At 44.2% G+C, this 23322-nt stretch overlaps 1 protein-coding gene across 1 annotated transcript in view; it reads right to left on the bottom strand.

Moving 5' to 3' along the window:
- The window catches only part of ACVR2B (activin A receptor type 2B), a 104918-nt gene that overhangs the window by 26084 nt on the left and 55512 nt on the right, over positions 1 to 23322 (bottom strand). The window contains exon 2 of the mRNA XM_021555327.3: positions 1285 to 1492. Coding sequence (XP_021411002.1) covers positions 1285 to 1492 — 208 coding nt within the window. The remainder of the gene's footprint in view (positions 1 to 1284; positions 1493 to 23322) is intronic.

The following is a 23322-nucleotide window of genomic DNA, read 5'->3' as shown; positions in this document are numbered from 1 at the left end:
TATGAGAGCAGGCACTGAAAGGAGAAATCTGTTTACAGTAAACACTTCTGCTTGGAAGTAGGAAACTACAGTGACCTTCTATTCTCAGAAGAATCGGCATTAAGATGACTAATGGGCCAAGGAGGATTGATTTATTGGGAAAGAATAAAAATTTAACTATATATAGAGCCTGGCTACTCAATTGGCAAGGGAATAGGTGTGGTAGGAAAGTAACTCTGGAGCTAATAATAGAACAAAGAGGAGGAACAACTTACAGTCGAGATAAACCAAGACAACAGGCACAAAAGCAGGGGAAGTGTACAGCACCAAAGGGAGAAAACACTGCAGCCATGGGACAAATCTAGTTCCAGCTTAACCCCACAGCTTAGCACCTGATCTTCCTAAAACTTTCAGAACAAGCCACTACAAAGATGCACAATTGAGAATTGCACAAAGTTGAGATCGACCTACATCGGTGTTATATCAAAGGAAATCCTTGAATTTTATGTTGCTAATCCTTATTGAAAGGGCTGGGCTTGGCTTGGTTGTTTGGTCATTGGTTTGAGTTTTTTTTAACAAAAACCCTGAGCTCAGAGCTACTCAACATTGTCCTTTTTAACTGGGAAACTTCATAGGGCTGTTTTCTTTAGCCGTAATTCTTTTCCCCTTTGTAGAATTGCATCAAGGGAAGTGAGAAAAGACTAGTTAATTTTCCCAGCTATTTAATGAGGCTGGAGCCTTCATGCTACAAAATCTCACTCCTTTTCAGCTTGCTACAGGCAGTGACACACAAACTCACATTGCTTTTGTTCCCCACTCTTTCTCCTGGCCCTCCTCTTCACTCAGCCAAAGAACAGTGGAACTTTTTGCAACATCACAAACATCAGAATATCTCAACCCCTAACCACCCCCAGATATCTGTGCTTTTCTAGACAGCTCTAAATGATTCCAAGCTTTCACTTCTATCACCAAATGCTCCTGGAAGAACATATTGTTCTTCATTTGATGGTACAGGACAGGTTTTTCAATGAATGCCAGAATTATCAAAGCTTTGCTAGGGAATAAACAAACAAAACAAAACACAACATAAAACCCCTAAAAGTGATTTTTGCAGCTTCTATTTAGAAAGTCAAAGCAGGTAAGTGACAATTCTGATAGCTGCATTAGCAACAGAAGTAATTCCAGGGGATGCTTTTGCCGATATACTTGGACTTTCCTTCTTTTCCTCTACGCAAAAAACCCACGAGTTTTTACACTTAGAGGATTGAGTAAACCTGTATTTAGATAAACCAGCTGGGCTATTACCTGTCATAGCAGTTGAAGTCATCTAACCAGCAGCCTTTCTTCACCAGCTCGATGGAGCCCGAGTTGTTTCTCCAGGAGGCGTAGCAGTGGAGCCGCTTGTCCTTCTCCCCCTCGCAGCGCTCCACGCCGCTCTGGTTGGTCTTCTCCAGCTCCCAGTTGGCATTGTAGTAGATGCACTCCCTCGTCTCAGCCTCCCCATGGCCTGGCCCTGAAAACAAAAAATCAAGCCCCAAGGACATTAAGGTAAAATCAGAAATAGATCCTGGGAATTGTATGGCTCTCTTTTAGGTGATGAGTTCGTTTGATTCCCTAGGAGCTGAGCGGCTCAGCAGCGTGAGCTTCAGCACAGTGTGGAGATTATTCTTCTCCTCTAGGGTGAGCTGGGGAATGGAGAGGTCAGGTTTGCCTAAGCTCACACAGGAGCTCATGGTGAAGTCAAGAGCCCAGCTGAGACCTTCCCAGATCTCCTCTGGACAATGCTTCAACCTTAGGACCCTAAAGCAGGGGATGCACAAGGCAGCACATACCCAGTAATGTCTAACCACAGAAACCTTGTTTAGCAAAGACAACCTGCCAGGGTGCTACTGGATGCTTGCTGGGATTCCATGCACTGGAGTTACTCCCCCTCTGCACCACTACTTTGGGAAACACAACATAAATATACACAGTTTCTTCCATGGATGTAACTGAGAACAGATAATATTCATCCTGCAGAGCAGGGCCAGACTAGTGGCCATTACTCACTTAGATCCTGGTTCAGGCTTACTTGGATAAGACTCCATATGATAAATGCCATTGTTTTAGCTGCATTTGACACAGCTCACCGTGCATCTGCACCCAAGCAAGACCTCCAGCAACAGAAAATTCCCCAAACAATGCTGGCCACCCCAAATGGATGCTTGGCCACCACAAACAAAGGAGTCTCCATAGCCTGTGGGTCTTCCGTGCTTTAGAGCCTTGTACCAAAGGACTAAAGCAGGAGCTTTAGTCCACTAAAGTGGAGCTCCTACTGACACCAGGAAACAATTCCCCCATAGCCACCATGTGGCAGAACTGAAATACAATTGCAGACACATCCATTAAAACCAGAGTCAAATAAGGGAACACTGATATTTGCAGGTGACCCGTTCTGCCCTAAAATTTAGAAATCTTTTCTTCATCTGGAAATACTCTGCTTTGTGGCATTTTGAGGATTAGTATAAAACAAAACAAAGAATGAAACAAACGCATGTCTTGTAAGCAGACAAACACAAAAGATATCATGAGCCCTGTCATGATGATTCTGTAAATCCTGAAATGCCCTGCAGCCATCTCTCCTTGGGATTACCCAACCTAAGGCAAGGTCAGGCCTGGCCATTATTTTGATGGATTGCAATCATGGAAAATGTAGGTATCTCAATAAAGTGTGTTGACAACTGTGTAGAAAACACAAATAGGTCCCACAGGATGGTAAAACAAAAGTGTTGTGCTCCCAAAATATCCAGACTTCTGTGAAGCCTAGAAATGCATTTCTAGCTAGAAAACCACAGTTCTGAATAAACTAGGGGTGATGGGTCCAACCTTCTCCCATTCCCAGCTCCTGGACTCAGCAATGGGTAATTTTCATGGCATGGAGCAAACTCATCTCACTAGGAAGATCCCTCTGCAAGCTGCTGAGGCGTTCAATCCTTCAATAACACTTTTTAGGAAGACTGCTTGATCTGCATCGTGGGAGAGACTGCAAGGGAATAGGGGTATGAGAATGTCATAAAGCTGACTTCTGAAACTGGAAATTATATTCAAAGCACACACGAACAAGAGCTCAATTTCAATAGCACCTGCAGGTTTTATCAGCTCTTGCAAAGCTCCATCAGAGTTTTCCTCTGACAAGTTGCTTACAATAATGAAAACAACCTACCAATATCCCTCAACACAGAACAATGTCAATATTGACACTCCTTGTTAAAGCCTTGATATTTGTTCTCTTGATACTTAGACTGTGCTTCTTTAGGGCAGATTAAGCATTTTTGCTAAATACTGGCTAAATCAGCAGGAAAGCAAAAGAGCTTTCTCTTGTGTGGGGGGGTGGAGGGTGATATCTTTTTACTTATAAAGGAAATAATAAATATCTTAACTGCATAGAATCATAGAATAGTTTGGGTTGGAAAGGATTTTTAAAGGTCATCTAGTCCTATATACCTGCAATGAGCAGGGCCATCTTCAACTACAACAGGCTGCTCAAAGCCCCATCCAACCTGACTTTTGAATACTTCTAGAGCCACCACCTCTGTGGACAACCCGGACTAGAGTTTCACCACCCTCATTGTAATATGTCACATGGCTTCCAGCTGGTACCTGACACCTAATCCTCACTTATCATCTTCTCCACTCCTGGAAATACACTTTGTAATACCATTTTTATCATCCCAAACTGAATATCACTTTTGATCAAGACAGATCCCTCCCCAACTCCATCTCCCAGAAAGCTGGAAGGTTTAATTAACCATTTAACTGGAAAACAGCCCCAAAATCTAATCCTAGCTCAGTCACCATCATCTGCAACCTCAGGCAATATTGTGTCGCCTCTGTTTCCCCCACCATAAACGGCAGCCAATGCAATGCACAGAGCTGCGCTGAGATTTGATATTTCCACTGTGCTTTGGAAAGGGAACGCTGAAAAGATGTGAAGCAGGAGCTGTATCAGCTCTGGGACCAGCAAACCAAGGCTGCTAAATCCTGTATTGAGCCCAGGCTCCCTTCCCCCAAGACAGTTGTCTTTTCTGGAACAAGTTTCAGCTGAAGAGTAAGAGCTGCTTGCAAACACGCAAACCCAATTCTGCAAACAGCGGCCACGCCAGGAAAAAGGCCTTTCCCAGTTTTCCCCCCCCGCTGTTAAAGTTTAGATTATTTGAATAAAAGCATGCATAAAGTTTTAGATGACTAAATAGATGTATGCTTTCTTTATAACAGCTCCTAAGGATGCTTGCATTAAGAAGACACTTTAAAAACCTGTGTGTTTGTTGCCTGCTTTCAGATCTCTTTAAAAGCCATTTGGTAGGATCCTCGCCCCGCTGGGTGCTCACGACTGCAATAAACCCTTCTGTTTGTACCCAAGATGGTCTCAGCAGGAAGGGGCACAGCTCCAGGTCTGGGTATTAATTTACCTGCTGCTTTAGCTCATCAAGAAACACTCACACCTTGCTCTGTAATGGATCACGCAGAGACCAAAGTTTGCAGCTAACTGCCTGTTCTGCACTCACTGCAGTAAAACCCTCACTGAACAGAGGGAGGGGGAGTCAAAACAGGGGCTTGTCCCTTTGAGAGAGAAAAGTGGTGACTAAGAGAAAAAAATCTGAGCTTTGCTCATCCATCCCCAAGGAGCTGTGTAGATTTTCCTACTTCTTCTTCCCCCACTGAGCAATGGATACCCCCAAGGCCACTGCAGGTCTGTAAGAAACACTGAGCTAGACATTAGGTAAAGGTTTCAAACTAAAAAAAGATTTAGATTTGATATAAAGATGAAATATTTTTCTCAATGAGGGTGATAAAACACTGGAACAGATTGCCTAGGGAGATGGTAGATGCCTCATCTCTGGAAACATTCATGGTCAGGTTGGACAGAGCTCTGAGCATCCTGATGTAGTTGAAGATGCCCCTGCTCACTGCAGGGGAGTTGGTCTAGATGCCCTTTAAAGATCCCTGCCAGCCCAAACTATTCTGATTCTGCCAAGTGACAAAGGCATGGATAACTGTGTCCTGATTCTCATTTCAAGCTGCAAGAAGAATCAGAAGGTGTTCCCCCAAGATATGTGCAGGAGGCACTTGTCTCCCTTCACTGGACACAGCTGATGCATCAGCACAACAAGGATTTGAATGGGCTCCCCTGTGCCCCCAGCAGTACAACCTGGCTCAAGAGAAGTGTTTTACCAAACTTGAGCATCTAACAAGAGTGACACCATTAATTTTGGCCAAAAGGGCCTTTCCTGAAACAAAAGGCTTTCAGCACAGTCACAAACCACAGCTTGAGACAGATTAAAGGGGTTGTGTCCCCACAGTCCTGCTCTCCCCCTCATCACTCTTGTCACCTCCCTCATAGCAGCATTGGTACACAGGAAAGCTCCTGAGTGCCTTCATTCGGTGGCACTGCCTGGTAGCATCCTGCTCTGGTGGGAAGGCAAATAAACACCCCAGAGAAATGCTCAACTTTTGGCAGAAAATCAATGGGACTTGGCTGAACAAGCTAGGCAACTTCACTAAGCAAGTATTTGAAGATCGCTGTTGGAACCTGGTCTCATTCACTGGGTCCCCATTTCTCTCCTGCCTAAGCATATTCCAACCAGCCACAATGCAAAATTTGGGGAAAAAAAAGTTGCAAAGCAGAAACATATATGTGGGTCAGGAGCATGGCCATGGGGCAGGAGCACAGCATACCCAGCACTGCATCACACTCTCAGCCCCAGCTCTCTCTATGGAAAAGAGCCTCGTGCCAGCAGCCAGGCAAAAACAATCAACTTTTTAATATCACAATCCACAAATAGTCATTTAAGCAATAAAGCCTGAAGTCCTGTTTGAAATCAAAGTCAAAGGAAGAATCAGGCTTTGCAGGAGCAGATGGGTTTCTGGCATCCCACTGCATCCACCCAGCGCTTCAGGGATGACGCAGTGTGGCTTGTCCTCAAACAAAAGCTGCACAGAAATACCTTTGCACAAAATACCAAGCCCAGATAACTCCCATACATCACACAGGCAGAGGGAGGCTACCCACCATCACCCATTTTTGGGGTGGAAATCAACTTTTTGACCTCAGTCCCGAGGAACTGTCATTATGCTGATTCCCCTGGGTCAATTTTCTGCTCCAAATGACTGAAGTATCACTAGGTTTTTGCCAAGCAAGACCCCAAGACCCCCAGCACCCATCTGAGGCACATAATGATGGGAAGAGCAGTCGAAGCACCATGCGACATTGGGAAGACCTCACGCCTCTACTTGGGAGTTACAAGGCACAGAGGGAGCTCATTAAAAAAAGATCCTCGTGAACTGAAGGACTTCAGCCTGCTGAGACATGGGACCTTGCTGCTGATCTGAGACTAAACCCTGCTCTCCTAATTTGGAGTCGCTGACAGATCACTGAGGCTGTATCATTATCCAACAGCTTCTAAATTATAGCCAAGATCCAGTGTAGCAACTCCAGGTCTAGGTGTTAGCAGTTGCCAGGCTCCTAACTCATAATTAGATACATAGGGAATATCTTCCCCAAGGCTGAAGGCTGCTATAAATCTCAGCTCTTTATCTCTGCCTGTCCCCTTTTGAAAACCTAAAATGAAAGTATATACGAAAAGATGGGATGTGTCAAAATAGTCTGCATAAACACTGAGTGATTTACCAGACAGTCTGTTTGCCTGACTGTCAAAACCACCGGGCTTTATATATGAAACAGTGTATGCAACTGAAGTTATTTGCAAACACTTCGTTATGTCCCTATATAGCTATTTGTGCATGTAAATTTATAATATAAAACGGCAGAGATTGTACATTGAATTGGGGTAATTGCCCTCTAATTTGGAGGGTAATTGCATGCAGCAATTAAGCAACTGCGGATGCATTCTTGCACGTGTGATTATGGAAGTCGGGCCCTTTGTTTGAGCTTCGGGTTTGCTTTCAAGAGCTCTCCCTCAAACCGTGGCAGAGCTGGGAAATCAGGGGCTGCAGGGTGCTCACCTTGCAGTGCAGCATCTGCTGGGATGAGCCACTTCACCCCCTCCTTCCCAGGGGATGCTAAACCAGCTGCCTCCAAACCCACAGCTGCATTTTGGCACACCCTGCAGTGGGGGACCACAATCTAAGTGTGTGTGGAGCGCTGGTGGGGAGGGAAAGGCAGGGAAAGAGGGCTGCTGCTGCCTGCCAGCTCTCCCTCTTGCCAGACACCTGCCCAGAAATCATGTGCAGGACTGCAAAATTAAAGAATTTCAAATAGTTGTTGCTAGAAATTCAAAATCAAGCCAGATTGAAGAAGGCTTGCAACTGGGAACATTTGGAAAATGTTGCTCTGGAGAGACCACCCAGTTGCATCTCTCCAAAATGAATGTGAGATTTCTAAGCATTGCTCCAGAACTTATTCCCCAAGTGGGGTGATTTCATTCCTGCTGTACTTACATAATAGGGGCTAAATACATTTTTAGGCAACGCATCAAACTCGTGATGACATCTGTGGTTAAGCACGTAACTGCACATGAGGATTTGGAGACTTGTTGCTTTTATCCCCTGTTCTTTCACTAAAGTCTTTAAACAACAGAGCAGAAACAAGCTCCTGTGACTCTGCAGAACCTCTTTCTCAAGCCAAAACTTCACCCCACCTCTGGGGACCTCAATGACCAGGGTTTGTCCAGGCAGAGATGCCCCATCCAACCAGCTGGATGCAGGGATGGCTAATTAGAAGGATCTATTACTGCAAAATGTTTTGGTTCTTAAGCCAGATCAGGTAAATCTGGGCACAGGCAGCACCGAGAAAGCAAAGGTGTAATGCCAAGGGAAGATATTAGTTGGAATTTTGTTTTCTGTCAATAGATTTGGTTTATCCCACAGTAAAAGAGCTCCAAGTTTTCAAGTCAATCAATGGCTGTTAATCTATTATCTCAGCATATATTGCCATGGTAACCTGCAATGATGCCATTGACAACTACTCTCAAAAGGACAGGAGGCTTTAAGACATTTTCTTTTAAAATTAAAAAAGGAACTTTAATATTAAGAAATACATCCCCCCTGCTCACCAGGGATGACAACTCAGGGCTTCTATATTCACACCATGACTCACATTTCACAGCTTCCACGGACATCTGTGTACTAACCCCCCCCCCACCCCATATATCTCTTTTTTAACTTGGGTTTAAGTCAGTCAATGATAACAAGAAAATTATTCCAAATAATTAGATCTTCATTAGAATTTTCCCCCAAACAGACTGCAAAACCTGTTTTATAAAATGTAAGGAGTGTGTTTTAGGACTTATTACTACCAGCTCAGGGAAAGGATGTTGTAATAGTTTCATCCTTCTGAATAATTTCCCTGGTATTTTAAGTCAAACAGCCTGGGTAGGAGAAGGACCTGGAGAAGGACATGGAGCTCCCCAGCTCCTCACAAGGCCACAGAACCAGGCAGACCCTGCAGAGGGGAGACAGAGCCAAGTGAGATGACAGCAATACTCAGCTGAGTGAAATATTGAGTGTCCACACACACAGACATGCACACAGAGCTGAGGAGAGTAATCTCCTGGCCCAAAGGGGAGGATCACTCAGGAAAAGGCTTAGTAAATCATTCCTCTGGCCAGGCAGAGTGATCCAAGGAGGTTTGGCCAGGTCGCTGGCTGGCCTGGTGTGCAGCAGGACAGAAACATTGCCAGTTAATCAATTTTTGGAAGCAGAGCATTTTTGACTTGAACTCAGAGGGTCACTTCTATATTTTATTTAAAGAAGAGATCATTTTAGTTATCCATTAGAAAAATCCTATTTTGTATCATTTCAGTTAAGGACAAAGCCAAAAATGTAATTACATTTCTCCCCTCACATCACTAACTGTATCTGTCTCCCCCAGAAAGGTTTTAGTTCTTTAATAAAACCATCAGGGAGATCAATCAAAAGCATTTAATGCCGTGGCGCTTCTGCAGTTCATGTTTAAATGCACTTTGGGTCACAAACGAGGCAATTTGGACAGCAGAGCTCAAACCAGATTAGTAGTAACACACAAAAAGGGCCTAATTCCTAATTTATTTTTCTTTTTTGTTTGTTTTTTTTTTTTTTTTTTACAGATACATACTCCTCAGCTACACCCAAGAGAATGAAATCAAACTCAAGCCAGTCCAAACAAGCTGGAGGAGAGCACAAGAAGCTGCAGATCCCATCCAAACTCCCAGAGCTGCTGAGCTGCTCCCTGTCCATGTGTGACCAGCCCTGAGGATGCCACCCTGGGCAGCATCTCTGAAATGATGCTCCTCCTTCCCCCAGTTCACTAAAAGAAATCTCCAGGATTCCTTTGCACAGCCACACCAAGAAAATGCCTTGCTCCACAGAGTAATTCCATAAGGAGAGGTTGTGTTTTCTACCCCAGACCACAAGTCTCCAAACAGGCATAAAGTTATTACAATTTTTCTTTTTATTTTTTTTTCCTTGAGTATGAGGTGTGCATTTATAAAAGCATTAAGCAGGCCATTTATTTAGCTTGTAACAGCAATGACTACTCTTTGGCATGAAAAATGGCCCCTTGTGGGCTGAGCACTCTGCACACAAGCCACCAGGAAGGTGTCTCAGCAGCCAAACTTTGCAGCCTCTGCAACGGAAAATATTAGAGCTTAATTGCAAGATTAAGGTATTTCCAACTGCACTCCTGAAAATCAAATATGGAGCAAGTCTTGACCAGATTCCACAAATCACTAAGTAAAATATGCAGCAAGTTCTGAAATGACATTTAGAACACAATCATTTGTTCTCTCCCATTCTCCTCGGGAGCCAGCATGGGGTCTCCAAAGAGCATGGGAGGAGGAAGTGAAATCACGTACGTTCATAAATATTTTCCCCACACACAGTGAAGTTCTGAAAAGTTTTCAAAGCAAGCCTGGAAAATTAATTTCCTTCCAGGCAGAGGAATAAGGGTATGGGAGCATCTCCTTGTAGAGTGCAGAGGTTTAAGGAACAGCAATAATCATGTGATGATGCCTTTCCCAGCTTTTTCACGTGCATCTGCTCCATCCCACTGTCCTCATCATCCTGTGGCACTGCCACCAGCAGAAATGCTTTTCAGAGCTCCTGATTTTTAAGGTCTTCTCCAGAGAGAGGGTGATGTGTGTCCAACACAGCACAGCACACCTGGCAAGCCACTGAGAGCTTTGGTACCAGAACAGCAGCACCTCAATTCATAATCTACACAGGGCCCTCTGAGATTTGTCAGCAGGGACATTTCAAATATGCTTTAAAATGTGCTGAGTCTACTAAGACTGGGCCCCAAGTGCTTTTCTATTGATTCTGCTTGACATTTCCAAATACCACAATTCCAAATTTAATTCACTGGTAATTGGAAAAACTGTAATGCATGTAAATGGACAAGAAGATGTGGGAAGTCCAAAAGGTCAAGCATCAAGAAAACGTGTCCCCAAGAACTAAATGATCCTTGTTTGTGTTTCTGTCACCCTCTTCTACTTGAATAATCAAAGCTTAGGGCTGAGCAGTTTTCTCAGTAGGATGAAGGAAGAAAGGCAATAAAAAACCACAACCACTCTAAACCATGGAACCGGTTCAAAAATCTCTGTTTTAAACTCCATCACTGACCAGAATCCAAATAAACCATAGAGATGAGTCACTTAATCAGCAGATTACATGAGCAAGTGGGAAACTCAAGGAAGAATTAATTTGAAAATGCTCTCAGTAGAATAAGATTATCTCTACCTAGAAATCAGGTTTCTAAGATTTCTGCTACATCACAGCTTCTCTTTGCCAGCCAGTTGAAGGGGGGAGAGTGACAGAGAGAAAATCTTAGAGATGTCCAAGTTCAAACCTCAGACCCAGCATGGTGATGGATGGTTGTTGGCAGATCTCTTCTTTTCTGACCAGAGAAAACCAGACTTCTGTTTCAGAGGAACCAAGGGCTTCAGTGACAAGAATTGGTGCAGGAGCACGCAGGGGATGCTTGCCCAGCTCTTTGCAGAGCCCTGAGGTGCAGCAAAGCTCAAGGGTTCACTGTATTGATGGGAAATCAAGCCCTTTTGGGCAAAGACCATTCATAGGCTATACAAAACACACTGTGACAGAAATCCCCATATTTCTTCATGTTCTAGAGAATAAAACATGCACATTTTAGCTGCCAGTCTGACTGCATTCCCCCAGTACGTGAGCAATCACTGATGGTCTGACACCCTGGTGCGTTTCAGCTCAAAGGGTAAGAACGTGATGGAAGTGCAGTGCACAAAAAAAAAAAACAGTTTATAGCCAGTCTTACACTGATGAAGGACAAGCATCCATTACCACAGCCCAAGCAGAGATTCCTCCATCCAGTCCATAGCAGTGCATGTGCAAATACTTGATAACTCCTTGGTGCAAGCAACATCTTTTGCATTATGCTCTAGGCCTTCAGAACATTCAAGGTTTTCAGAAGAAACCACTGATTTTTAAAATGCTCTTTCCCCAGTGTACACTGGTATTTCAAGAGTTAACAAGCTAGCAGAAGCCAGCTCTAAAAGAGAAGGGAGGCAGGAAAAAAGCAAGTCTCTGGCCCTTGCAATCACAAACTAGCCTTAAGCCCTCCAAAAGGAAGTAAAGACATTCCTAAAATTCTTTGAGGATGAGAAGCAAGTTGCCAGCCAAATCAGAAGTCCATTTCTCCAGTCTTTATGCTCTTAATGCCAAATCCCACATGAGCAATTTTAAGAGCCTCTTTTACAATGGAATTTTCTCCCATGTGGCTACAGCACATCTAGGACTTGTCTCATGTTTACAGAAATGTACCTTTCTCCTTTGGGTCTACTGAAAAAAGCTGCTGTCAGACGACCTGAGGAAGGAATGCAGCACAACCCAATACCATCATGCAACTTCCAGTGATTGTTTCTGTTACAATAATGAAAGGCACGGAAGAAATGTCTGGATAACTGCAATGATTCTCCAAAGACAAGTTATAAAATAGATGCTGAAGAGATTCTATGTAAAAGGGCATGGGGGAAAATAAAGTCACCTATTAGCTTTCATTTTGATTGCATGCATTAAGCAGCATCCAGATCTCACTTTGAAATAAAAATGGCTTTGAGCAGATTGTCCCAGGAAGTTGAAATCCTGCCTGCTTCACGGATGGGAAGCAATAAAATAACTGTGTGCTGTGGGACAGGTCTTTTCCTTCCTGGTTTTTCTCACACCAGAGGAAGAATAAAACACTTTGGACCACAGTGTGCATGGAGTGAATCCACATCCAAGCTTTCTGGATGACCTGAGCTCAACAGCTCCAGCCCAGAAACTGGGTACTGGGTACATTCTCTCCCAGTTCAACTTTTATTTGGATGCCATTTAGTTCCCATGGTGACCAGGATCCAGTATTACATAAAAGTGCATAAAGTAATATTCTAAGATTCAGCCCAGTACTCCCAATTTCCTGACCTCGGATATGTGGGGATCTCCACCATCTCTGATGCTGCTCCCACATATTTAGATTCTGATGCATGTGGAAAAGAAGATGAGGCTGCCCTTGTCTGGGCACTTTCAGAGACACCATGAATATTTAGAGGGATTTGTCACTGGAAATACAATAAGAATCCAAGACAAGAGAAGACTCCAGGGAGATCTTACTGCAGCCTTTCAATGTACAAAGGAGGTTTACAAGAAAGGTGAGAGAAGACTTCTTACCGAGGCCTGTAGTCATAGGACAAGGAGAAATGGTTTTAAATTAAAGATGTTAAGTATAGATTAGGAAGAAATTCTTTCCTGTGTGGGTGGTGAGGCACTGCAACAGGTTGCCCAGAGAAAATGTGGATGCCCCATCCCTGAAGGTGTTCGAGACCAGTTTGGATGGAGTGTGAACAGCCCAGTCAATGGAAGGTGTCCCTGCCTATGACAGGAGGGGTTTGGAACAAAAGGATATTTAAAGGTCCCTTCCAACCCAAATATTTCAAATGCTCATCCATAACCTGTAACAAGATCATTTTAGGCTGCAGTCAAACCTTTTTCTTTTGCCTCAAGAGCTTGATCAGCAAGAAGCAATAAGGACTTGTTTTGGTCCATGTGCTTGAGTTGAAAGATGGGAGAGGTGCCTGCAGGAATTACACACAGAGGACTGGCACAGATGAGCAAACTACAACCCTGAACACATCTTTTCACTGCCTCCCCTTGCTCAGATTTACCTGGGGACACAGGGCATTCAAACTCTAAGAAAAGGTACTTTCTGTGACATTACTGTACACTCCTGCTAATCTAATCAGCAGGAACAGAAATGGAAGACATGCCACCAGAAAATGCCATTTTTCACTGAAGAAAATAAAAAATTCCAATGCAACGTGAAAAGCTTCAGGTTGACAGCAGCCTGTTGAGCAATAAAACCACTAATCTCTCCCTAGGCTGGGGCACATGGATCCCAGTGCTCTTCAGCCAATTTCCCTGAACTTTGGTAAGGCGTTGCAGCCATCTGGGAAGAGCAAACAAAACTTTTGATAACTTTTTGGAGGGTGCAGGACCAGCTGTTTCCACACCAACAAGTAGATGAACACACGTGCCCCAGGCAAGGCAGTAACACAGAGGGGAATCCCTCCACCTTTGTATCTTTTTTGGGAACAAAGAAAAGACCATAGGAAAGTGTCAGCCCAAGCTGCTTGCACATCTTTTCTGTGGGCATCATGTCACAGTTCAAGGTTTTCAACATAAATACTTTAGTACAGGATTCACTTTCTTTAATACAATAAGCCCAGGAAAACATAACCTACTGTTCTAGCTATACCCTGGGAGCTCTGGTGAGCACTGAGAGATGCACTCTTCTTCTGAATGTTGCTGAATGAAAACCAGAGAATAAAACTGCTGACCAACCTCCTCCATCTCTAGATGGCTCCTGCTTTGCAAGAGTGAGGCAACTGCTGAAGAGTGAAACAAGTGATGAAGGATGAAACACGTGGCAAACAACAAGTGATGGAGGGTGAACCGTTCACAGCTGGTGGGATCAGGCTCAAAGCACACCTGGAGAAGGCAGTTCCTCACCCAAAGGGCAGCTGATGTGGGGAACCCCATCTCAGAAGATTCCCCATAATGTTTTAAGAAGAGCCACATGCATTTGCTTGTTCTGCTGTTCCCCTCCTGTCATCTTTCAGCAAAAGGTGGGGTCAGACCACCAGGCTGAGTGAGCTCCTGTTCTGGCCTAGTCTGGCCATTGTCCAGCTCCTACACTAAATGTCATCGACCTAAAAACATCATTTAAAAATAATTCAAATGTTGAAAGACCCAATCAGCTACTGACCAACCAAATGCACTATGTCATTGATGCAACTTGGCTCTTGATTTCCATCCCCACCCATCCAGACAGCCTGCATTTCTTTTCATGTTGGGATTTGAGAAACCCAATCCCCCTGAACAACTGCCCTGAGCCCAGAAGTGCCATTTGGAGCTGACAGCTGCTGAGAAAACAACACAAAGCCCTCTTCCTTCCAGAGTCCTTCCCTGATACCCTTGCAACCATTTCCCAATAGACAGAGATTTTACACAGGTTTTTTTATCTCTTTGCTGCTATTTTCCTTCTCAACAAGTTTTTAATGTTTTATGTAGCAAGGATGGCCCTGCCATTTAAAGAGGGAAGCATACAGTAGTAATTATTCATTAAAAACACATCATAAGTGACCTTTACACTGAAGCAGAGGAAGCCACGTGCCTGTCTGGCTGTATTCTGGAAGGGCCAGGAGTTTCAAAGGGAGTAAATATTTTCATGCAGGATTGCCAGCCTAAGCTATCTTGAAAAGATGCCTCATTCTTGAGAGAACAAAAGCTGTTTAAAACATCTCAGATTAAGTATCCACAAGTCAATATACAGTTTTGAAAAATATAACTGGAGAGGAGAAGTCACCATAGTGTTTGGTCCAAGCTGGTCTCTCACAACCCCCTTTCATCTCAGCATAGTGCAAAATTAACATTTTGTCTCCCTTCTTATACAAATTACAATTTCTAGACAGAACAACTAGAGAGTAGCTGTCTCACCATGAAATATGAAGAATATTGGTGTTTCTACTGAAAAGCAGTTCTACAGATTGAATCAAAATCCAAGGCACAGCTACAAGCCTTGCAGCAAGAGCTGGAGCCCTTTGTTTGCAGCAGCTGTTTAAGTGGGATATGCAGGTTAGTTTTGCTCATACAAGCCACACATCCCTAATGCAGCAAAAATATAAGCCCTGGTTTTGCAGAAGGAGGTAATGTAGCTCTTTTATTCCTGGAAGGGAACGAATCCCATCTTTGGGTTTTGTTTCAGGCATGCATGTAGGAAGCAGAGCACCATACAAGCAAGTGAGAAGCAGAGCCAACAGACACACAGAACCCAGGCACCAGAATCATTTGCAAAGCAAAACTAACGTACATCACTTTATGCATGATTACATTTTCAAAAGCAAGAAGTGTTAGGAAATATTTTTGAAGACAGTCAGTAATGTTTTGCAGGAATCGCTGACTCAAGCCCTTGATCTGGCCATTTAGCTGATGACTGGAAAACAGCCCTGGCTATGTTTATTCTTTAGACAAAGTCCAGCTAAAAACGCATCCAGGCTTAAATAATCTGTGTAACAATGACCTCAAAACCCCAAACACAACACTGCATTGCATGCAGGTTTCCCAACAGGATACAGCATTGTCAGGGCTCACACCCAGCTATCCGCTTTCCATGCAATCTCCCAACACGGCATTTTCATCTTTACACCACTCTTGGAGGTAATGCACTATTTCATTTCCATTTGCATTTCAATATGGCCCCAAGGGCTTTACATACATCTGGTCCGCACTGTGTTAAGATTCTTCCCAAACACCATATTGCCTAAAGATGGTGAGACAAAGGATGTGCTGCATTTTGAGCAACCTCATGTGTCGGCTCTCGGCCAGAACAGTGAGTGGAGCATCCTGCATCCTACTCCGTTTCACTCTGCAGGTCTCCATGCCAGCTCTGCTTTACAAACAGCAGCAAATGTCACCATCCCAGTTATCTCAGATGGGGAGAGCCAGAGGAGGAGGCACAACTCCAAGCTCAAGGTTATACATTGAGTCAGGAACGAGCCACCAGGAATATTTGACTCATCCATGTCAGGAGATCCCAAGATTTCCATGTTACCTAAACAACAAAATCCTAAGGGAAGACACTATAACGGGTCTGCTGAGCACAGTTTGGGAACTACAGATCTCACACACAAGCTGGGAGCTTTTTATCCATCACCGTGCTGTGCTTCCCTCTCTTCCCCCACACAGCCCAGCCCAGCAGCAGCTTTTGTCAGAATCTGAGGTATTGATGATTCTGAGATTGTAGAAAGTCTCTGTCTGTCAGCCCCGCTGCCAAAGCAGAAGCCATAATTGGTCTGTGCTGGTTTCCAGGTTGTTTATTCTGTTTATCTCTAACATGTTCTGCTGCCCTGCCCAGCTCTGTCCTGCAGGGCAGCGTGTGGGGCTCTGCCCTCAGTGGGATGTGACAAACATTAAATACCAGAAACTCCCTGGGCTGCATTTACAATAACGTGCCAATATCTGTCACCTACGTTGGACAGTGTGTCCCCAGCCTGAACCAACAGAAAAATGCCAACACCACAGTGAAACATGGAGGGCATGAAGAAGGAGAAAAAGGACAAGACACACCCAATTTCCTGCATCTTGTCCCCTTTGGACCCCTAATCTAGAATCCTAAAATTTTACTTTTGCACCCATGCCACACTGAATTATTACTTATATCAAACACTCAGAGCTGGTAATTCATCCTGTAAGATTGAAAACTCTTTTCCATGGACAGAGATCACAGACAGTGTCTCTGGGAGCTCTGTCCAGGGGGGTTCCTGACCCCTGCCAGGGTCCCAGACCTTCCAGGGCAGCCAGAGGGAAGCCCTGGATTCCCACAAGTTTTGTTCCATCATGCATGTCACCTCCAGTGGGAGAGGACTTCATATATTTTTAAGACATTCATACTTTTTGTACAGGATTATTATTTAGGATCTGTGAGCCCTTCCAGAGAGTGAAATCCTGCTTTTTTTTCTAGACTGAGGAGTATTTTTATTCATGCTTTCAGTGTCTCCCGCCCCAATGCTGGCCCTAATTCCCTTGGCACACCCACCATCTTGGGGCTGAGCAGAGGCAGAGATGATAAATGAGACCAAGTGCCTCAGGCCAGCCATGAGGCTGATTAATCCTCTCTTCTCAGAGAGCTCAGGTTGGACACATCAATTTTGCTTGTGCCATCCAGGGGACTGGCAGTGGGGAGATGGAACAGGGAAGAGGGTCAGCATCTGTCTGCTGGTAAGCAGAGAACTGCAGACAGGAGGATCCTCAGGCCCATTTTAAAACCATCCTAAAATAGGGCGCTGCCTCTCAGTCGAGCCAGCAGCAGCAGCCCTGCCAAGATGCTGAAGCTTTCACTCCTCACATGGGTGTTTACTCCTACCCAACCACCCGCACCTCCCAGCCCTTCCCAGCCTCCAGAACCCACTGCTGAGCATCCTTTTGGCACAGGTGTCTCCAGCAAGGGCTCGCTGACGTGGAGCATAACACACTTACCTCTCCATCTGTAAATTAAATATATAATTTTCGAAGCAAGGACACATATCAAAGAGCACAGGATGCAGCACAGTGACTCATGCAACCAGCAAAGTAGAAACTTGGCTGCATCCGTGCCCGCACAGGGCATTCTGCATCTCTTCCTATAATTAGTCCTTCAAACGCTAGAGGGGAAAGGAACAAATTCAAAGAGGTTTTACTTCCCAATTATTCACATATTTCTAAATCAAATGGTTGTCTGTCAGAGAGCAACATGCCATTGCCCTAGGATATCAAAATGCAAACTGAAAAGTCTCTCCAGGAACAGGATTTGCTTTCATTACATTTATATCACCTAATTCATTTTAAGATTATATATAATTAGTCTCTCCCTCCCTTCCCCACCCCAATCCAATATACTCTCCCAAGCAATTTCAGAACATGCCACACATGCCAATGGCACTTCTAAGGCAGCAGTCTCTTGCCTTTCAAACAATACATGGAATTTTATTTCCTTTTTTTGAATTCTTTCTTTGAATTGCTAAATCTTTCAGGTGTGCATCAGTATTTTTATTTTAATTTTTTTTTATTTTTGAAGCAAACACCTCTAAGGAACTTTTTATCTTTACTCTTCATTTGCCTTCTGACTGAGATTTCAGACTGCCATCCCTAATGTTTCACAGCCATTTTCCACCACCATCAGACTCTGTGAGCCACCCTCATTTGAATGTCTCCATTTTCATTTTAAATCCTCCTGATTCCAGCAGGTAAAACTGCTGTAAGGTTTAATTGAGAGACAGCCAAAGTGCCTGGATCACTTCCCCATCAACATGTTATTACAGCATTGCTCCCAGCAAGGATGCAATTTTCTTGAATCATGGAATGGTTTGGGCTGGAAGGGACCTTAAAAATATTCTCATTCCAGTCCCCTGCCATGGGCAGAGACATTTTTCACCAGACAAGGTTGCTCAGAGCACAGTCCAGCCTGGTCTTGATTACTTCTAAGGATGTGAAGTAGAAAAAAGAGAGCCCCCTGATCCTGGGGTAAAAACTCCCAGCAAACACATGAGGAAAGTCTTGAGACAGGCAAGGGTATTCTGACCAGCTGTGAATATAAAATAATTATTTCATTATTGTTAATCTTCTAATAGGGAAGGAGGAGGATCTTTCCCCATGAGGGAGAGATGATGTTTGCTGTTCCATCCTGCTCTGCTCCACCCTTCTGCTGAGATTTCCCTGAATTTATGGGGGAAAAAAAATCACATCAACCATCAACCACTTTAGCACAGATGATGCTGGGGCTGGATGAAAGGCATCCCATTTCTACCAGAGGTGAAGCAGCACATTATGAAATACAAGGAATCTGCCTGGAGTGTCACTGCTGTCATCCCAAACCACTCACTGGGTTTAAGTGAGATGAAATCGAGTGTTCCCCTACGGCAAGAAGATGCCACAGGGGTGTGATGAGTCCAGGATCCTACAGCATTTTACTGCTTGGCACTTTCAGCTTCAGCCCTGTACCTCTTCTCTTCAGTCTTTTGAAACAATGGATTTTTGATTTCTTAAGCAACAAAATAGAGAAATGAGTTTTGAGAGCTTCTTCCACTTTGCAAAAGCCAATTTATACAAAAGCCCTAAAAGCCAAGGAGTATTTCACCCAGTTTCCACATGAGTCCTTGACCCTGGGCAGCTGGAACTTGGATCAGCTCTTTGGCACCAGGGCTTTGAGCACCTCTAAATGACCAAGAGAAAAACACCAGAGCTCTTAACTCAGTTAACTCACAGCCCTAAAGGCAGCACCAGAGTGAAGATGAGCTCATTTTATCACAGAATAAAGGTGAAAGCAACCTCAAAGGAAGGAGCTACTCTGTGCTGAAACAGGGACCAGCACCAGCAGTCAAGGTTTTCTGGATATATAAATACCCAAAGCAGAAAAAGCATCACAACCCCCCCATGAAAAGAGAAGGAAAGAAAGAAAATAAAAGGAAAAAAAAAAAAAATAAAAACATAATTATTTAACTCTATCAAGGAGAAAATGTGGCATCCTGCACTGCTTGCAAACAGAGGACCCAGGAGTCTAAAATAACAACAGTTCTGGGTGTGAGGACATCGGGGACAACCAGCCTGCCCAGGATCACAGCTGCAAAGGCAGGGAGAGGATGAGGAGGCAGCCTGGTGTGGAAGCTTCTGCTGCTGTGAAGGCACCCTGAGTGCCCCTCAACCCCTGGGAGCTGGGAACTGCTCTCCCTACCCCAGAGCCTGCCCAAAGGGGTCAGGGAGGGGCGTTTCTGGTCTGGCATGTCCACATGGGCAGACAAGCACCAAGAGAGGAGGGGGTGATGGAGGGGTGAGGCAGCCCAGCTTTGGCACGTCAAAAGGGGAAAGTACAGCAATGACTTACACCCACCATAGATTTATGTGGGTTTTTTAGCCTAATGAGTTCCCAGAACCACTTTGAAAAATTCCTCATCTCCTCACACGACCCTCAGTGCGAGTCCTGCAGTACTCGTGCCAGCACCCCAGAACATGCAGCTTTGCAAGGAATTTTGATTTATCTTGCTGCCTCTTAAACACTGATCAAGATCAGGAGCACCAGCTCCCATTTCTATTTTTTCAACTGTTTTTACTTCTTATTCTTCAACATTAAAACCGCTTGCTCCCCTCACTGCAATTCCCCAGTAAATCCCAGCATCTTATTTCCAGATTTACTCAAGTTTTTTACAAGCTGCACACCTTCAACTAGGAAGCAAAAGTGTTGTTTGTTATCCCTCCCTCCTGGCTGATCCTTAGGTATGACTGACATATCATCTGCAAGGGATTTTCCACATCACAGGCTGCCTCTTACAACTGCAGCAGCCTGCAATGGGTCTGTGGATGTGCACACATGAAGCTGCTCCAGCAGAGCTGCTCGGGCTCCTGTTCCTTCTCAATGCCCACAGGACAGCATGTTTATCCTGGAATAATACTGTTTTTGTCTCAATTTAGCCTCGTGGATATATTGCAGTGAAACAAAACAGATTAAAAATTAATCTCCCCTCCAGATTAGGAATATCTGGATGGATGCAGCCATTTGGGAGCAGCTATTTCACATTAAATCCATATCATGTTTTAATTTCAACAGCTCATCTGACCACATCTGCAGCAGCCACTTCCTAAAAGCTGCAGTGCTGAAAAGCAGGGAAGCTGTTGAGCTCCTGCAGATAGTTTCTCCATTCAGGAATTAGTAACTCTTTAAACCAGGTAGGCAAACACGGGGTGTGCTGAGCCAGAGCATTACAACAGTGGTCCAAAGAGCTCTGCCCAGTGCAGCACCCAAGGCAGGTTTGTGTCACTGGAGGAAAGCCTCACGTGGATAGGATTTCTCTGGTGATTTCACTGGCAGCCCACCTTCCCAGAAATTCAGAGGCACTCAAGAACTCTAGCAGCACAGCACTCAGGACAGGGACACCTTCCACATTGAATATTTTGTGGTTGAATCCAAATTCCCATATTCCTGACCCGTCCCCTTCTGCAAAGCATTGTCTTGCTCATCATCAAGGAGATTTTGCAAACCAGAAAGTCACTGCCCTGATTTTATCTGTGCTGGAAATCTCTCACATAGTTCTGGGAATGTCCTCTGTGTCTCCCTGTGCTGAATCTGGGTCTTCACTTCTAACAATGATTACCATGAGGTAGAACATGCTGAGACCTGCTGCAGAACAGAAATTAAAAGTCTTCAGGAATGCTGACTATCTGCTCTCCACAAAACCTTTGCTGCAAAAAGCTTCAGACAAAAAGATCAAAGCACATGTGGAAGTCCCCACTGACCTGAGCAACTCCAGGAGGAGTTTCCAAGTGCCTCAGCAGATATTTCCATTGGATTCTGGAAGCAGGGCTGAGTCAATATCGTGTGCTTTTGGGAAATCCCTCCTTGCAAACCATCCGCCTAAGGGGTGGCAAGGACAGAGCTCATTGCAGCAGTGTTAGGAAGCCAGCAACTTTCTCATGCTTTTTAGCACTTGGGGAAGTCCAGTGAATCTGCAAGATGTTTTCTGGGGCACAACAGGAATCCCAAACTCAGGGCATCCTCAGTAAGACATTAAGGAAGGACTTTTTTTTTTTTTTTTTCCTCTATTTTCAGAGGAATCATCTCCATCAGCCAAATGTGTATTCCAGGTATTTTCTCCAATACTATATTACCTTATCTCATTATCCTAGGATGGCAGATTTCTTCATTATCACAGGATGAAAGATTTCTATGCCTTGATTCTTACTTCCATCTTCCACTTAGAGAGGAATGACGCAACCTCTTCCCAGACAATCTTCTCATGCTGGACTAGCAGGAGAGCTCAAGCAGATGGTTTTCAACTCAAACTCCATGATGCATTAGGTTTCTTGGTCCTATTCCTTCAGCAGAGCTCTCTGTCACATCATGGGCATCCCCTCAGGATCTGGAATTGATTTACCCAATATAATTTTGCTCCTCATCTGACTGTGCTGTTTCCAGCTCTACTGCTAAGCAATCTTAAGGGCTTAAGTAGCCTCTTATCTTGGAATGGATTTTAAACATCCAGCACAAAAAAGACAGGTTGTGGCTATCAGAAGATCAAGTTCCTCTGTCCATACTATGTAGAAGGTTAAATCAGTGTATCAGAATCCTCTTAAACAACCTTAACATCTGCAAAATCTCAAGCCCATCACACTAAATTTCTGCTGGGTAATTCCTTTTGTCATCTCAACTCTTCCCTGAATGGTCAGCCTGTGGCTGAGTATCCCACAGCAAATTCCAAGCACACAGATACATCACAAATCCTGCTGAAGATAGCATCTCTCCAGCTCTGTTTGACCAGGGAAATGGAATAGGTTTGACTGGTTGCAGTTTAGTCCTGCTTTTAAAATGTGCTAGTTGAAAAGAAAGTGAGAAATACACATCCCACCCTCCAAAAATGAGATATTTTGGAAAGTAAATCTCGGCGTTCATTAGAAACGAGCTTCACTTAATCACAAAGCATTTTTCCCAGCTGGCCATGTAAAATGTCATGGTTAATCCAGCCTCGTTGCAAGTGGATATTTATTGATAATGCATCAGGTGCAAAGCAGTAATTTCCTAGTGAGGAGGATGAGTTAGGAGGGGTGAAGCAAAGGCAGCTCCAGCAGAGCAGAGCAGGATTTCTTTCCAGTCTATCCCACTATGGAGAAGAGGGACACGTCACTGATTTTCCACATGGGCATTTCATGGGGTAAAAGAGCATTCCTTGACTGTCACACAGGATCCATCAGGCCATGATCTGCCTCCTTGGAGCCTCCTTCAAGAGGGATTTCCTACAGCTGCCTCCTGTGGCAGAGATCTGAGCCCACCTCTGCCCTCTCCCCTGGGTAAACCACACCCCACACTCCTGTGTGAACAAGGCAAGATAAGGGGACAGAAAGGGAGATGAGTAGTTGAGCAATTATATGTATTTTATGTATTATATGTATTTTTTCTCAACCAAAACAAACCACCTCCATTGTTACTGGTGGGATGAGTGCATACTTTACATTCCCCACTGAGCAATTGCTCTGTTTCAAGAGGATGAGATATTCAGAAGGTGAAAGAGATGTGGTCCTCATGAAAGAGATACTGTCCTTGAAGCAGTGATTGCAATGATGTGTGCCCATGAGAAAACACCTCCCTTAAAAGCAGGATTCCAGCTATAATATACAGTGATGTAACAGTACTTCCATTATAGGGTCAGAGACCATCTGAGGGTGACACTTCTGTAACTAAGGCAGAGATTTTCTTATTTGTTTTTGTTGGCAGAATCAAGCCTCTGTTTGAAGGATTTCCCCCCAAAAGCAAAAGATCTGCCAGGTTTCTGGATGCTTTTA

This window comes from Lonchura striata, chromosome 1 (assembly GCF_046129695.1).
Source record: "Lonchura striata isolate bLonStr1 chromosome 1, bLonStr1.mat, whole genome shotgun sequence".
Taxonomy (NCBI): Eukaryota; Metazoa; Chordata; class Aves; order Passeriformes; family Estrildidae; genus Lonchura; species Lonchura striata.
This window is presented reverse-complemented; position numbering and strand designations above follow the sequence as displayed.